The following is an 18,701-nucleotide window of genomic DNA, read 5'->3' on the forward strand; positions in this document are numbered from 1 at the left end:
GGGGCATACAGCAGCTGAAAAGTACTGGAAGGGTTAAGATTTAGAAGTAATTTACAAATCTGCTAGTTGAATGAAGTAGAAAGAAGTCACACTCACCAACCAGGAGCAGTATACAAAGTCTTGTCCTTTATTCACACCGACAGAGTGGAACAATAAAACACGGTCACTCACGTGGGGAGCGAGAGCAGCCGCTCTCAGGATGCGGGGGCACACCACCAGAGGCGACTAGTTTCGTGTCACAGCTTGATGCTTCCTCCGGCCAATAAGGTGTACGCCTACCTGCACAGGTGGGTAAGTATTTATACAGCATGAGACAGAGGGGTGGGGGCGTCGTGACCGTAACACATTAATATAGTGTACAAAAATAAAACCACATGCCATTTTAAAATCATGACATCGCATGAACAATACTTAAAACAAAACCACCTAACAGAGGTAGCCGATTCACAGAAAAGCTGACAGATCTTGTTTGTCGTTCATCCCCGTTGGTCCCATGGCTTTTAGCTTAACAATCCAGAAAGCCTCCCGATGTAAGAGGAAGGTGTGTTTATCTATGCCGACGAGGACGTTCTCTATTCTCTCAAGTCCGGCAAATTTGATCCCCTTACCCGATCAAAGAGAGTAGAGATGCTCTCTCACACGTGCATTTAATTTTCGCTTAGTTTTGACAACATAGTACCTTTTACACTGGCATATCAAGCAATACACTATGTGAGTGGACTGGCAGGTGATCAATTGGTTAACAAATACATTGACACCTCCAACGGAAAAGTTCCTTTCTGACAGTTTAAATTTGCAGAATTTGCAATTCCTGCAAGGGAAGTTTCCCTTAGGTGTAATTTTGTTCAACCAGTGGTCTCCTCCATCTTGAGACTTTTTTTTGTTTTTTTTTATTACATCTCCTATGGTGGTGGATTTCCTGAATGTAATGATAGGCTTTTCCTTTGCTTCCTCCTCTAATTCTTCATCATTATCAAAATGGAACCAGTTATCAAAAATACTTTTCTTTATCAAATGATTAATAGGAGAGTTTGCAAAGGAAAAGACAATGCGTTTATAATTTTTTTGAAGCTTGTTAGTTTTCCCTTTATTCTTTGGGGCCAATAGTTCTTCCCTATCTCTCATTTCTGCTTTTTTGTAAGCCCGTTCAATGGTCTCTAGGGGATAACCCCTTTCTGTTAATCTCTTTTTTAACTCTTCTGCTTGTTTTCTGAAGGTATCGTTATTGCTGTTTACTCTTTTTATTCTGAGAAATTGGCTGTAGGGGATGTTGTCCCTGACATGACTGGGGTGGGAGCTTTTATAGTGGAGTAACGTGTTCTTAGAGATGGTTTTTCTGTATCCAGTGGTAATTAATTCTCCTTCGCTAATAGTTAAAGTAACATCTAGGAAATCGATTGAAAGGCCTCCGAACGCATACGTGAAGAGCATATTAGCTGCGTTCCTTTCATTTAGATATTGGACAAAGTCCTGAAAATCATTTTCAATGCCGTTCCACACTAACAGGACATCGTCCACATAGGAAATAGGCTATGTTCCTCACATAGGGATTGCTACGGGAGAAAACTGTTCTCTTCTCTAACATAGTGAGGAATACATTAGCGTATGTACAAGATACAGGCGAGCCCATGGCTGTGCCATGGGCTTGCCTGTGCCATTGGTCCCCATACATAAAGTCATTGTTTTCTAGCAAAAATCTCAGGGACTCACAGATAAAATCTCTGAAGCCCCTAGACTTACCCGCTTCACTCAAGAAGGCATCCATAGCCCCTATACCCGCATCATGTGGGATGCGGGTATAGAGGCTTTCCATGTCCAAGGAGACTAGTCTGTGGGACTCAAGGAAGGTAACATTTTTGAAAGCTCCCAGCAGTTCTCCGGTATCCTTTAGTAGCGTTGAGATGTGTTTTAGTAACGGGGCAACTAGCCACTCAAGGTATGCTGATAGTGGTTGAGTAATGGACTCAGTGCCATATTGGTCGTCCTGTGGGATTGTGTAGGATTTTGTGCACTTTTGGCAGTATATACCACCTAGCTGGCTTTGGGTTGGTAGGCAAGAGCTTCTCTGCGGTTTTTTCAGAGATGATTTTTCTTTCTACATGGCGCCTAAGGAGGGAGCGGAGGTGGTCAGCAGTCCTTCTAGTGGGGTTTTCTTTAAGGGGTATGTAGACAGTTCTATCTCCCAGTTGACGTTCAACTTCTATATTATGAGCCTGTACCCCCCAGACCGCTCCTCCCTTGTCTGCTCTAGTGATCATAAGATCTTTTCTCTTGCCCAACCATTCCAACGCTTTTTGTTCTCTGAAGGAAAGGTTTTTCTCTGGTTGGGGGTAAATTAGGGCTTGTATGTCCCTTTTTACTGCCCTACAAAATAAATCCACATTACCTCCAGGAACAATAGGAGGAAAAAATTTTGATTTATTTCCGCCTTGGAAGTATAGATGTTCCAGGTCAACATCAGGAGGGCCACGAACCTCCTCCTCCATAAGATTACACAACAATTCTGCATTTTGTTGATCCTGTATGGAAAAATCTTGTCATACAATAAAACCTAACCTTGATACAGCACAGGGTTTTTCCCCTTTGAGTCTAGATTTACTGTCTGAATTTTTACTACCACTAGTTTTCTGCATACGTGAAAAATATTTATTAAGACAAATCTTCCGTAGCGCCTTGTGTAAATCTATTTCGAAATGTGCAGGATTAAATCTGTCGTGCAACCCATAATTAAGTCCTTTCGACAGAACAGAGATACAGTCATTGTCAAGGGCAAAGTCCATTAAATTCACTACATTGTCCACAGTTGTTACTGTTTCCAAGCTACTTCCTTCTTTTTCCATTGTCTTCCTTGAGCAGGCCTGCTTCATTTTCCTCCCTCTCCCTCTCCTTGTGCGCCTCATAAAGGGCCGGCAGTGGATTTATGAGGTTGCTCAGGGAGACGGGAACGTGTAGTGTCATCCTCTTCTTAGGGGCTAGAGTCCGACTCTGTAGTAAGAAAATCGGACACTGTCTTCGTTTTTACAGATTTTTTCTTTTGACTATATTTTTTACCAGACTAGAAGTGTATGGGGACCAATGGTACAGGCAAGCCCATGGCACAGCCATGGGCTCACCTGTATCTTGTACATACGCTAATGTATTCCTCACTATGTTAGAGAAGAGAGCAGTTTTCTCCCGTAGCAATCCCTATGTGAGGAACATAGCCTGTTTCCTTAGGTATGTGGACGATGTCCTGTTAGTGTGGAACGGCACTGAAAATGATTTTCAGGACTTTGTCCAATATCTAAATGAAAGGAACGCAGCTAATATGCTCTTCATGTATGCGTTCGGAGGCCTTTCAATCGATTTCCTAGATGTTACTTTAACTATTAGCGAAGGAGAATTAATTACCACTGGATACAGAAAAACCATCTCTAAGAACACATTACTCCACTATAAAAGCTCCCACCCCAGTCATGTCAGGGACAACATCCCCTACAGCCAATTTCTCAGAATAAAAATAGTAAACAGCAATAACGATACCTTCAGAAAACAGGCAGAAGAGTTAAAAAAGAGATTAACAGAAAGGGGTTATCCCCTAGAGACCATTGAACAGGCTTACAAAAAAGCAGAAATGAGAGATAGGGAAGAACTATTGGCCCCAAAGAATAAAGGGAAAACTAACAAGCTTCAAAAAAATTATAAACGCATTGTCTTTTCCTTTGCAAACTCTCCTATTAATCATTTGATAAAGAAAAGTATTTTTGATAACTGGTTCCATTTTGATAATGATGAAGAATTAGAGGAGGAAGCAAAGGAAAAGCCTATCATTACATTCAGGAAATCCACCACCATAGGAGATGTAATCAAAAAACACAAAAAAAAAAGTCTCAAGATGGAGGAGACCACTGGTTGAAAAAATGACACCCAAGGGAAATTTCCCTTGCAGGAATTGCAAATTCTGCAAATTTAACCTGTCTAAAAGGAACTTTTCCGTTGGAGGTGTCAATGTATTTGTTAACCAGTTGATCACCTGCCAGTCCACTCACATAGTGTATTGCTTGATATGCCAGTGTAAAAGGTACTATGTCGGCAAAACTAAGCGAAAATTAAATGCACGTGTGAGAGAGCATCTCTACTCTCTTCGATCGGGTAAGGGGTCCCCTCGCTTCATCGCTCATATGAATGAATGTCATGGCGGTGTAAGCGAGGGGGATCAAATTTGCCGGAATCGAGAGAATAGAGAACGTCCCCATCGGCATAGATAAACACGCCTTCCTCTTACGTCGGGAGGCTTTCTGGATTATTAAGCTAAAAGCCAAGGGACCGACGACAAACAAGATCTGTCAGCTTTTCTGTGAATCGGCTACCTCTGTTAGGTGGTTTTGTTTTAAGTATTGTTCATGCGATGTCATGATTTTAAAATGATATGTGGTTTTCTTTTTGTACACTATATTAATGTGTTACGGTCACCACCACCCCACCCCTCTGTCTCATGCTGTATAAATACTTACCCACCTGTGCAGGTAGGCATACAACTTATTGGCCGGAAGAAGCATCAAGCTGTGACGCGAAAGTAGTCGCCTCTGGTGGTGTGCCCCCGCATCCTGAGAGCGGCTGCTCTCGCTCCCCACGTGAGTGACCGTGTTTTATTGTTCCACTCTGCCGGTGTGAATAAAGGACAAGACTTTGTATACTGCTCCTGGTTGGTGAGTGCGACTTCTTTCTACTTCATTCAACTAGCTGATACAAGTTACTTTCACTAGTGGTCTGCACCTCCACGCAGCAGGTATTGTCTACTCCGAGGTCACAGCAGCTTACCTACCCCGTATACTATATTCGGCTAATTGGACACAGCAGGGCCGGATGTTATACTTGCTCTTGCAAACTATTCACTTAATTTACAAATCTGGCACCACCAGTTGATTTAAAAAAAACAAAAAATGTTTTTCTCCAGAGTATACCTTTAAAGTGTACTTGTCAATTCAGGATAAGCTGCCTTGTGTCCTTATATAAAGGCCAGAAATAGTGCTGTTCCATATGTAACTTGTATATGGATTTTTTTTTTGCAGATTTCTGCATTGCAGGCTTCGTCTGTAATTTGCAGTTCCCCCAGAGCTGGTGGGACAGAATTTCCCCCCCCCCCTCCCCTTCCCCCATAGACTTGTTTTGCCCATCTTGCAAACACAGAACCAAACTGAGCTGATTTTCAGAGAAGACTTAGGAAGCAGGAGGGGGGGGAAGAGGGAAAATGTTTGATAGCAGGTGAAAGAAGCCTTTTTTTGTCTAATAAGATACATTGTGGTATCCCAGAGCAAAGTCGCCTCTTGCTTCTCTGAACACTGTTCGGGTGGCTGTAACCTGCAGGCTACTAGCTGTGGCCCCTGGTTAAAAGAGGCGTAAGAAAGAGTTCACCCACACCAACATTGATAATTTTCCCCCTTATATGGTAAATTTAAAATAATGATGAAAAACAGTAGTCCCTGGGATTAAAAAGAAATGAAAAAAATAAATAAGCAAATTTATGAATAATTGGTACAAAATACATCTTTTGAGACTTGTGGAGAAGCAATTGTCAAACATGTGAATCTCCTAGGTCCTCAACACAACCCTCTATTATGTTATATGTATTATATGTATTATTATATGTATTGCTTATGCCATAGTATCTATAAGCACTGTAATACTGAAACATTCATTACTATAGTGAGATAACTTCATTAGTCATGTGTGATTACATCATCGTGTGTTATGATGTGATCACATCTCTGCATCCATATTCTCATAGGAGTGACTATGTACCCCTGCTTTTGGGATTACTACTGAAGCAGCTTCGCACCAGTAAATGTCCTCCCAAATATCTCATTCCCATGAAGTGGGCATTTAGCCAGTTCAGGTCATTCAGTCAGACATCAAGGTGTAAAAAGGATCTTTTTCCATCTGTCATCACTTCTAAATTACCAATATGAATCATATGGCCGAATAAATGTATACATAAATTACCTGCCCTTTTTCCCTAATTTGTAACCTGAGATTTTGTTAGTGGCAAGTAGGGTTCAGTTCAAACTGGAGTGTGATGACACATCAACTTTGGTTTGTATCAGGTTTCTGATTCATCTCCCATTGACCTCAATGAAAAAAAATGAATAAAAAAATAAATGGAATAATAAAGAGGATTTACTATGATCATTAATTTACATGTAGAATTATTTAAATAAAATAGTTATGTTTATACTTTTAGATTTTTTTTTTTGCACCATTTTGATAAATCCGAGTTTTAACCCCTTGGGGACAGAGCCCATTATAACCCTAAGGAAGGGAGCATTTTTTGCACATCTGACCACTGTCACTTTAACCCCTTAAGGACCCAGCCCATTTATACCTTAAGGACCCGGCCATTTTTTGAACATCTGACCACTGTCACTTTAAGCATCAATAACTCTGGGATGCTTTTACCTTTCATTCTGATTCCGAGATTGTTTTTTCGTGACATATTCTACTTTATGTCAGTGGTAAATTTTCGTCAATACTTGAATCATTTCTTGGTGAAAAATTCCAAAATTTGATGAAAAAATAGAAAATTTTGCATTTTTCTAACTTTGAAGCTATCTGCTTGTAAGGAAAACAGACATTCCAAATAAATTATATTTTGGTTCACATATACAATATGTCTGCTTTATATTTTCATCATAAAGTTGACATGTTTTTACTTTTGGATGACATCAGAGGGCTTCAAAGTTCAGCAGCAATTTTCCAATTTTTCACAAAATTTTCAAAATCGGAATTTATCAGGGACCAGTTCAGGTTTGAAGTGGATTTGAAGGGCCTTCATATTAGAAATACCCCATAAACGACGCCATTATAAAAACTGTACCCCTCAAAGTATTCAAAATAACATTCAAAGAGTTTGTTAACCCTTTAGGTGTTTCACAGGAATAGCAGCAAAGTGAAGGAGAAAATTCTAAATCTTGATTTTTTACACTCGCATGTTCTTGTAGACCCAGTTTTTGAATTTTTACAAGGGGTAATAGAAGAAAAAGCCCCCCAAAAATTTGTAACCCAATTTCTCTTGAGTAAGGAAATACCTCATATGTGGCTGTCAAGTGTTTGGCGGGCGCAGTAGAGGGCTCAGAAGAAAAGGAGCGACAATGGGATTTTGGAGAGTGAATTTTGCTGAAATGGTTTTTGGGGGGCATGTCACGTTTAGGAAGCCCCTATGGTGCCAGAACAGCAGAAAACCCCACATGGCATACCATTTTGGAAACTACACCCCTCAAGGCACATAACAAGGGGTCCAGTGAGCCTTAACACCCAAAGTCAGATGTGTAAATGAAAAAGAATATTTCTTTTTTACTAAAGTGCAGTCTTTTCCCCAAATTTATCATTTTTACAAAGGGTAATGGGAGAAAATGCCCCCCAAAATTTGTAACCCCATCTCTTCTGAGTCTATAAATATCCCATGTAAGGACGTAAAATGCTCTGCAGGCGAACTACAATGCTCAGAAGAGAAGGAGTCACATTTAGCTTTTGGAAGGCAAATTTTGCTGAAATGGTTTTTGGGGGGCATGTCGCATTTAGGAAGCCCCTGTGGTGCCAGAACAGCAAAAAAACACATGGCATAATAATTTGGAAACTACACCCCTCAAGGAATGTAACAAGGGGTACAGTGAGCCTTAAAGGGGTACTCCGGTGAAAACCTTTTTTCTTTTAAATCAACTGGTGGCAGAAAGTTAAACATATTTGTAAATTACTTCTATTAAAAAATCTTTATCCTTCCTGTACTTATTAGCTGCTGAATACTACAGAGGAAATTCTTTTCTTTTTGGAATGCTCTCTGATGACATCACAAGCACAGTTCTCTCTGCTGACGATATTATAATAATAATAATGCTTTATTTATTGTTGTTCTTAGTGGGATTTGAACCCAAGTCCCCAGCACTGCAAGGCAGCAGGGCTAACCACTGAGCCACCATGCTGCCCTTAGCATACATCTGCTATGCATCTGCTATGCATCTGCTATGCATCTGCTATGCATGGTTGCTAAAATGGACAGAGATATCAGCAGAGAGCACTGTGCTCGTGATGTCATCAGTGTTCCAAAAAGAAAGGAATTTCCTCTGTAGCATTCAGCAGCTAATAAGTACTGGAAGGATTAAGGAAGGATTTTTTAATAGAAGTAATTTACAAATATGTTTAACTTTCTGCCACCAGTTGATTTAAAAGAAAAAAGGTTTTCACCGGAGTACCCCTTTAACAGCCCACAGGTGTTTGACGACTTTTTGTGAAAGTCGGATGTGTAAATGAAAAAAAAAATTTTTTTCACTAAAATGTTTTTTCCCCAGATTTTACATTTTTACAAGGGGTAATGGGAGAAAATGCCCCCCAGAATTTGTAACCAAATTTCTTCTGAGTATGGAAATACCCCATGTGTGGACGTCAAGTGCTCTGCTGGCGCACTACAATCCTCAGAAGAGGAGGAGCGGCATTGAGCTTTTTGAAAGAGAATTTGTTTGGAATGGAAGTCGGGGTCACATGTGTGGGGGGGGGGGGTTCCATTGTTCTGGCGCTATGGGGTTTTTGTAAACACACGTGGCCTTCAATTCCGGACAAATTTTCTCTTCAAAATCCCAATGGTGCTCCTTCTCTTCTGAGCATTGTAGTTCGCCCGCCGAACACTTTACATCCACATATGGGGAATGTTCTTACTCAGAAGAAATGGGGTTACAAATTTTGTGGAGCTTTTTTCCTATTTTCCCTTTGGAAAATGAAAAATTTAGGGTAACACCAGCATTTTAGTGAAATTTTTTTTTTTTAACTTTCCCATCCAACTTTAATGAAAATTCGTCAAACACTTGTGGGGTGTTTAGGCTCACTATACCCTTTGTTACGTTCCGTGAGGGGTGTAGTTTCCAAAATGGGGTCACATGTGGGTATTTATTTTTTTGCGTTTATGTCAGAACCGCTGTATAATCAGCCACCCCTGTGCAAATCACATATTTAGGCATCAAATGTACATAGTGCGCTCTCACTCCTGTACCTTGTTGTGCGTCCGCAAAACATTTTACGCCCACATATGGGGTATTTCCATACTCCGTCTTTTTTTTTGCTTTTACCGCTTGTGAAAATAAAAAGTGTGTGGCAACACCAGCATGATAGTGTGACATTTTTTATTTTTTTTTACACTGACAGGCTGGTGTAGCCCCCAACTTTTCCTTTTCATAAGGGGTAAAAGGAGAAAAAGCCCCCAAAATTTGAAGTGTCATTTCTCCCCAGTACGGAAATACCCTATATGTGACCCTAAACTGTTTCCTTAAAATACGACAGGGCTCCGAAGGGAGAGAGCGCCATGCGCATTTGAGGACTACATAGGGATTGCATAGGGGTGGACATAGGGGTATTCTACGCCAGTGATTCCCAAACAGTGTGCCTCCAGGTGTTGCTAAACTTCCAGCATGCCTGGGCAGTTAGTGGCTGTCCGGAAATGCTGAGAGTTGTTGTTTTGCAACAGCTGGAGGCTCTGTTTTGGAAACACTGCAGTACGATACATTTTTCATTTTTATTGGGGGGGACAGTGTAAGGGGGTGTTTATGTAGTGTTTTACCCTTTATTATGTGTTAGTGTAGTGTAGTGTTTTTAGGGTACATTCCCACTGGCGGGCGTTTACGGTGAGTTTCCCGCTAGGAGTTTGCGCTGTGGCGAAAAATTTGCAGAAAAACTTGAAGCAGAAAACTTACTGTAATCCCGCCAGTGTGAATGTACCCTGTACATTCACATGGGGGGGCAAACCTCCAGCTGTTTCAAAACTACAACTCCCAGCATTACTGACAGACCGTGCATGCTGGGAGTTGTTCTTTTGCAACAGCTGGAGGCACACTGGTTGGAAAACCTTCAGTCATCTAACTCAGTATTTTCCAACCAGTGTGCCTCCAGCTGTTGCAAAACTTCAACTCCCGGCATGTACTGATCGCCGAAGGGCATGCTGGGAGATATAGTTATGCAACAGCTGGAGGTAATCAACTACAACTCCCAGCATGCTGAGACATCTGTTTGCTGTTTGGGCATGCTGGGATTTGCAGTTTTGCAACATCTGGAGGGCTACAGTTAGAGACCACTGCAGATTGATCTCCAAACTGTGGCCCTCCAGATGTTGCAAAACTACAAATACCAGTATGCCCAGACAGCAAACTGCTGTATGGACATGCTAGGAGTTGTAGTTTTGCAAGATCTAGAGGGCCCCAGTATAGAGATCACTGCTCAGTGATCTCCAAACTGTAGCCCTCCAGCTGTTGCAAAACTGCAAATCCCAGCATGCCCACACAGCAAATAGCTGTCTTGGCATGCTGGGAGCTGTAGTTTTGCAACATCTGGAGGGCTACAGTATAGAGACCACTGTATAGTGGTCTCAGACTGTAGCCCTCCAGATGTTGCTAGGTAACTCACCGGCTTCCGTAGGATCCAGGGAGTCGCATCGCCGTCCTCTTCTTCCGCCGATCCCTGTCCCGATCGCAGCCCGCAGCCGTCGCCGATGGGTAAGTGGACTTTGGCGCCCAGTCCACTTCGGTTTCCCCGTTCTGCCCCGCCTATTGTGGGTGGGCAGTATGGGGAAAACGAAAGTTAACCCCCCCGCCCCCGATCTGCTATTGGTCATCGCATCTTGATGACCAATAGCAGGGATAGGAGGGATGGCACCCCTGCCACCTCACTCCTATCCCTTCAGGGGGATCGTAGGTGTCTTGGACAACCGTGATCCCCCGTATATTCTGGGTCACCATAGACCCGTATGACCCGGAAAAGGCGCACATCGCAAGTGTGAATTCACTTGCGATTTTTGCCGATGCGCCTGATGACCCCCCTGGGCATTTGCGTGGGGTGCCTGCCGATCTATATCAGCAGTCACCCCGGTCCAGTCCCCGCCCAGCGCGCTGCGGGGACCGAAATTCCCACGTACCTGTACGCCCTGGGTCCCTATGTGGTAAAAAAAAAAAGCTTTTCACAGGAGTACCCCTTTAACCCCTTAGCACATATGGACGTTTATGAACGTCCATATGCGCGTCCCCATATATCATGCTAATAGCAACCAGGATGATGTCCGGCATTAACTCTTTAGACGCGGCGAAAGTAAAAGCATGCCGGCTGCTCAGTCGGGCTGATCGGGACCATGGCAATAAAATCGCGATGTCCTGATCAGCTAGGACGCAGCAGGAGGTCCCCTCACCTGTCTCCTGTGTGTCCGAACGGCGATTGATTGCTCCAAGCCTGAAATCAAGGCTTGAGCAATCAACCGCCGACAACACTGATCCCTGCCATTGAATGCAATGGCAGTGATCAGTGTATTGAATCAATGTACTGCATGTTATAACCCCCTATGTGAGCTATAACATTGGAAAAAAAGTTAAAAAAAAAAAAGTTAATAAAGATCATTTAACCCTTATATCATTTAATATATGGTATCGCAGCGTGCGTAAATATGCGAACTATAAAAATATCGTTAATTAAACCGCAAGGTCAATGGCCAAAATAGCGTATTTTGGTCACTTTTTATACCATTGAAAAATTAATAAAAAGTGATCAAAAAGTCCAATCAAAACAACAATGGTACTGCTAAAAACTTCAGATCACGGTGCAAAAAATTAGCCCTCATAACGCCCCGTACGTGGAAAAAAAAAAAGTTATAGGGGTCAGAAGATGACAATTTTAAACGTATACCTTTTCCTGCATGTAGTTTGATTGTAGTTTGATTTTTTTCAGAACTACGACAAAATCAAACCTATATAAGTAGGGTATCATTTTAACCATATGGACTTACAGAATAAAGATAAGGTGTCATTTTTACTGAAAAATGTCCTGCATAGAAATGGAAGCCCCCATTTTGTCGCACAATTATTTTTTTTCTTTTTTGCTGTAGATTTTTGGGTAAAATGACTAATGTCATTACAAAGTAGTATTGGTCGCACAAAAAATAAGCCATAATATGGATTTTTAGGTGCAAATTTTAAAGGATTATGATTTTTAAAATGTAAGGAAGAAAAAAGGAAAGTGCAAAAACAGAAAAATGCTCCGTCCTTAAGGGGTTAATGACCGGGCTCTTTTTTTTTCTTTTTTTTTTCTTTGAAAATGTATCTCTTTAAATGGTAATAACTTTAGAACGCTTTTTCTGAGCAGAGCGGTACTGAGATTGTTTTTTTCGTGACATATTGTACTTTATATGAGTGTTGCATTTTTGTTGACACATTGCAGCATTTTTTGTGAAAAACTCAAAATTTTATGAAAAAATTGAAAATTTCTTGCGTTTAAAATTTTTTTTTTTTTAGGTTCTACACTGTAAGGTAAAAGTGATGTTATATTTCTTTTGTGGGTCAGTACGATTATGGCGATAACCCTTTTATATAGCTTTCTATGTTCTTTTTCCTTTTCTGACCAAAATAATTTTTCTGCCATTCCTTTTCCAACAGCCGTAACTTTTTTATTTTTCATCCGACGCCATTGAGTAAGGGCTTATTTTTTGCGGGATGAGCTGTACTTTTTATTGGTATCATTTTTGCAATATGTGCTACCTTTTGATCTTTTTTATTCTGCTATATGTACCAAAATTTGGGAATTTTGCACTTTTTTTTTTTTTCCGGTGTTCCCCCTACAGGACAATTTACATTATAGTTTTATAGTACATGTCATTACGGACGTGGCAATACCTATTATGTATATGATTTGTGTTTTTGATCTTTTTTGGTGATAATACAGGGCATTTATTGGGAAAGGGGCATTTTTTATTATTTTTTTATACTTCCTATTTTTTTTTTTTTAAACTTTAAACTTTTTATTTAATTTTTTACACTTTTTACAGGTTATACTATGTTGCAATACATTTGTTCTGCAGCACAGTATAACCCTATCAGCTGCACTCTGTACAAGCCTGGATCTCACAGGCTTCTGTAGCAGACAGATAGGAGGTCATGATCTGACCTCCTGCTGCCATAGCAACCAATGGCGACCCGCGATTGTATCATGACGCCTCCATTGGTGAACAGGGGGAAAGCGCTGTCAACACCATAGATGCGTGATCAGGATTGATCACGGAATCTATGGTGTTAATGCTGCCGGGACTGGCGCGATCGCGGCTCCGGCAGCTGCAGGTCCCGCCGCCGATCTCCTGCGCTGCCCGCAGCAGTGCCGTATGCATATGTCCCAGCGCGCGAACGTGTCGGATGCTGGGATGTATGCATACGTCCTATAGAGGGAAGGGGTTAATAATGCAGCTGTTTGTTTTATCCTCATATGCCGTCCTCATATTCCAACCTCATATCCCGTCCTCATATCCTGACCTTATATTCAGTCTTCATATCCCAACCTCATAACCCGACCTCATATGCCGCCCTCATATTCCAACCTCATATTCTGTCCTCATATCCTGACCTCATATTCAGTCTTCATATGCCAACGTCATATCCCTTCCACACATCCCGTCTTCATATCCTGAACTCATATGCCATTCTCACATCCCATCCTCTCAACCTCATGTCAAAAGTTTTGATCGGTCGGGGTCTGAGTGTTCAGACCCCTACCAATCAGGAGAACGAACCAGGAAAAGTCCATGCTAAACACGTTCACTCCTGGCTCTGTGCCATGTGACCGAGACAAACAATGCAAGTCTATGGGTTTGTCTCGGTTGTATGCGCAGAGAGCGGGAAGAGGAGAGTGCAGTTGCCCACTCTTCTCCCCACTCATTGTAACAATTGGTCGTGATCTGAACACCCTGGCTAAGACTTATTAAAACTTTTGACTGTCTCAATGTCCAAAGTTTTTTCAAGTGACAGATACACTTAAACATTGAAAAATTAAGGTTTATGTTACTACAATTCATACCTGTCAAGTAGCGATATGACATTCTTCTTTGGTCGTCCAATATTAGGGCCATACAAATGTGATTTGGAATAAGTACGGATAGAGTGCAGCAAATTCCTCAGCTGAATGTAATCCTTCCCCAGCTGGCTGCCATTAACAGCTCGGCTATTTAAAGTCCGGTAATTGTTGGGTTCTGTAGAAACGACATACGGCGTTATCAGTAATAACATTTATGTAATACAGATAAAGATTTCTTTTTGATGTTGAAGATAAACATTATTTTAAAGGGGTACTCCGGTGGAAAACTTTTATTTTTATTTTTTATGAACTGGTGCCAGAAAGTTAAACAGATTTGTAAATTACCTGTATTAAAAAATCTTAATCCTTTCAGTACTTTTTAGCAGCTGTAAGCTACAGAGGAAAATCTTAATTTTTTTAATCTCTTTTTCGTCTTGTCCACAGTGCTCTCTGCTGACACCTGATGCCCGTATCAGGAACTGTCCAGAGCAGGAGAAAATCCCCATAGCAAACCTAAGCTGCTCTGGACAGTTCCTGACATGGACAGAGGTGTCAGCAGAGAGCACTGCGGACAACACAAAAAAATTTCAAAAAGTAAAGAATTTCCTTTGTATCATACAGCTGCTAAAAAGTACTAAAAGGATTAAGATTTTTTTTATTGAAGTAATTTACAAATCTGTTTAACTTTCTGGAACCAGTTCTTTAAAAAAATAAGTTTTCCCCTTTAACAACGACTTCATGTTTTTAAAGGGGTACCCTGAAGGAAAAAAATATTTTCAAATCAACTGGTGCCAGAAAGTTGCACAAATTTCTATTTAAACATCTTACACGTCCACTACTTTTTAAATTTTTTTTCAAAACATTATTCAGTACAATCTCAAAATCACAACATATAATATATAGAACTTAGCCCCCTCCATGGGGTCCTTTACAGCAAGTTAATTGCAGTACAGTCACTTAGTAGTGATACGCATGATGTGAGGTGTACTTTCCAAAATTCCAGTACCAGCAAACAAAAGTGCAATAGAAGATGGCACTTATCACAAATTTACTGAAATGCTCTTTATTCCACTTAAACCCTCTCGTTACAGGGGTACAAGCAAATGCACTCACAGATGTGAGTAATCTGTGAAAACATCTGCTTGTACCCCTTTACCAAGATGGTTAAAGTAAAATAAAGAGCATTTCAGTAAAGTTGGGGTAAGTGCCATCATCTATCACACTCTTGTCTGCTGGTATTTTTAGGAAGAACCCTCCCTATGCAACCCTATATTCCCTCTTTTTAAAATTAAACTTCAAGCTGGGGCCTTGTCTTTCATAGGTGCCATAGACTGATTTAGAACAAAACTGATCACTTCCTTAATATACTCCCCTGACAACACTAATGCTCCAAAGGAAGTCTTGTAGTTCTTTCCAGTCTGACTACAGTGCTCTCTGCTGCATAGAGAGCTTCTCTATGGGGAATAGTTCCTACTCTGGGCAGTTCCTGATTTGGACAGAGGTGGCAGCAGAGAGCACTCTGGTCAGACTGGAAAGAATAACGCAACTTCCTCTGGAGCATACAGCAGCTAATAAGTACTGGAAGGATTAAGGTTTTTAAATAGGAGTAAGTGTTACGGGCAGGGATCTGGTCACTCATTCTGACTGTGAGCGCTCCCCTCCTCCTGTCACCAGTATCTCTTTATCCCACACTGTCTCCGGCTCTTCTCTGCATGCGCATCGCCAGCGCGTGCATCCCTGTCCCTTATGGCGTGCAGGCGCTATGCGATTTAAAGGGCCAGTGCGGCCTTAATTATCAGTTTCACCTGTACCTCTGTATCTGCACCTCCCACCACTCCTTGCTGGATCTTTGTTTGCCTAGAGCCTTAGAGAAAGCGTTACTGTGTTTGTTTGCCGTGTTCTGACCTCCTGTTCCAAGCCGCCTGCCTATTGACCTCCTGCTACGTTCCTGATCACGCACCTGTGCCGCCTGCCCTGACCTTCTGCTATCCTGACATTGAGTTGCCATAATCCTTCTGTGCTACGTTACATCTCGCAAACCTGTGTGGACCAGTCGTATCAGGTGTAGTGACCAGGGTGCCGCCTCCCGCAGCAATTCCATCCCACTTTGCGGCTGGCTCTGGTGAAAACCAGCAGCACCTTAGAATCCGTTCCCTGGTACAGCCCACGTCATCTTCCACACAGGTACAGCGGATCCACTACTACTACTTACTATTGTAAGATCCGGCCATGGATCCCGATGGGGTGGATCAACACTCGCAGCAGTTAGCTCATCAGGCGCAACAGCTGAATCAATTGTCTGCCAGGATGCAACAACTTCTTGCCGCTCAGCAGCAACAACAGCAACAGCAGCCGCTATCTGCTCCTGTTTCTCCTCCTGTACCTTCAGCTCCTTCCAGATCCAAGCTTCATTTATCCTTGCCCATGAAGCATGAAGGAGACCCTAAGTTGTGTAGAGGCTTCATGACTCAGTGCTCTTTGCATTTGGAGCTCATGGCTGATTAGTTCCCAACGGAGCGAGCTAAAATGGCGTTTGTTGTCAGTCTGTTGTCTGGAAAAGCCCTGGCCTGGGCTACTTCTCTCTGGGATCGTAATGACCCAGTCTCCTCAAACCTGCTGGCTTTCCTAGCTGAATTCCGCAGTGTATTTGAAAAACCCGCCCGAGCCTCCTTAGCCGAGGCGGCTCTTCTGAACCTCAGTCAAGGGAACTCCTCCGTTGGCGACTACGCGGTTCAATTCCGCACTCTTGCCCCTGAACTGGCTTGGAACGACGAGGCATTGTGTGCTACATTTAAAAAGGATTGTCCAGAGAATCAAGGATGCTCTCGCAGCACGAGATCTTCCGTCTACCCTGAGTGAGCTTATCCATTTAGCCACTCGAATTGATGTGAGTTTTGCCGAGAGGCAGGATAAACTTCGTCTGGAAGGAGAACCTGCCCAAATTTGGTGATTTCCTCGTCTGGCTCCTGTGTTCCAACGTCCACCTCTACAGTTTTCTTTGCCTCCTGCAGAAGAGGCTATGTAAGTGGATAATTTTCACCTAACGCAGCTGGAAAGATCCCGTCGACGCATTGAGAATTTGTGTCTATATTGTGCCAGTCCGGAGCACTTTCTCAAAGACTGTACTATATGTCCTCAGCATCCGGGAAACGCTTGCACCTAGGACACGTGGGAGAGGCATCCCTAGGTGTGAATACTTCCTCTCCTCATTTGACCTTGCCGGTTCAAGTCTTTACTCCTGCCAAGACTTCTTTCTCTGCTTCTGCCTTTTTGAATTCTGGTTTCTGCTAAAGATTTCATTGATGCCTCCCTGGTCCAAAAACATTGTATTCCATTGCCTAGGCTTGCTAATCCCTTGTATATTTCCTATGTTAATGGAGAAAAGCTGATCTGTAAGGTACTTTTCCGCACATAGCCTCTCATCATGCAAGTAGGAGTCTTGCATAAGGAAAAAAATTGAGTTCTATGTGCTTCCATATTGTACTTCGGAGCTTCTTCTCCGTCTTCGTCGGCTTCAACGACATTCTTCTCAACTCGACTGGAAATTTGGTGAAGTCACACGTTGGGGACTGTTTTGCCGAAATCACTGTCTTGTGCCTATCCAGTCTAAGGCTGTATCTTCACCTCCTCCTATACCAGGCCTGCCTCTTCCATATCAAGACTTTTCTGATGTGTTCTGCGAAAAGCAGGCCAAGACTCTGTCACCACATCGTCCCTATGACTGTCCTATTGACTTACAGCCTGGAACCATGCCTCCCCGAGGAAGAATCTATTGGTTCCTGAGACACAAGCAATGGCAAAATATATCCAAGAGAACATCCAAAAGGGCTTTATCCGAAAGTCCTCCTCTCCAACCGGAGATGGTTTCTTCTTTGTAGGGAAGAATGATGGTTCTCTCTGTCCTTGTATTGAGTACAGGGGACTAAACAAGATCACGATCAAAAATCGCTATCCTCTTACTCTAATTTCTGAGCTTTTTGATTGTTTACAGGGTGCCAAGGTCTTCTCCAGGTTGGATTAGCATGGAGCATATAATCTAATTTGTATCCGCAAGGGAGACGAATGGAAGGTGGAAATGAATACCCGAGATGGACACTGAGTATCTCGTGATGCCTTTTGGACTCTGTAATGCCCCGGCTGTCTTCCAAGAAATTGTCTAGAGATGAGCGAAACTGACAAACCGAATTCGTTACAAATTTCATGAAATATTCGAATCGCTTCATTAAACTCCATTTACTACGTTCCAGGCTCCAGGGCATCTAAAATGGCGGATCCACATGTCAGTACATGGGGCAAGGAACGCTGGGAAGGCAGGAAGGCAAGATGGGAAGGGAAGTAGGCGGGATGACCGTCAATCACATGCCGGATGCAGCCTATCAGCAGCCAGTCACCCCTGTGATGTCACACCCCTATATATTCGGAAGCCATTTTGTGGCTCGTCATATCATTCATTACACTGCATAGAGATAGGACGTACATCACTGTGTGTGTTACACAGAAAAGCTCATTCTAGCAGCATTTCACATCCTAGTCACATCAGCATTCTGGTGGATAGAGATCAGTGTTTATTTCACTGAAAAGGATTTTTACTGCAGCCATTAAAGGGGTACTACGCCCCTAGCATCTTATCCCCTATCCAAAGGATAGGGGATAAGATGTCAGATCGCCAGGGTCCTGCTGCTGGGGACCCCCAGGATCTCCGCTGTGGCACCCCGCTATCATTACTGCATAGAGCACGCTCGCTCTGTGCGTAATGACGGGCAATACAGGGGCCGGAGCATCGTTGTGTAACAGCTCTGCCCCCTCATGACGTCACGGTCCGCCCCCTCAATACAAGTCTATGGGAGGGGGCATGGCGGCCATCA

General features: G+C 42.5%; 1 protein-coding gene across 1 annotated transcript in view; it reads right to left on the minus strand.

The window, feature by feature from the left end:
• The window catches only part of HPSE2 (heparanase 2 (inactive)), a gene marked incomplete at its 5' end in the record, with an annotated part of 527,684 nt that overhangs the window by 150,953 nt on the left and 358,030 nt on the right, over positions 1-18,701 (minus strand). Inside the window, one exon of the mRNA XM_056531885.1 lies at positions 13,840-14,011. Coding sequence (XP_056387860.1) covers positions 13,840-14,011 — 172 coding nt within the window. The remainder of the gene's footprint in view (positions 1-13,839; positions 14,012-18,701) is intronic.

The sequence above is a fragment of the Hyla sarda genome, chromosome 7, assembly GCF_029499605.1.
Source record: "Hyla sarda isolate aHylSar1 chromosome 7, aHylSar1.hap1, whole genome shotgun sequence".
Taxonomy (NCBI): Eukaryota; Metazoa; Chordata; class Amphibia; order Anura; family Hylidae; genus Hyla; species Hyla sarda.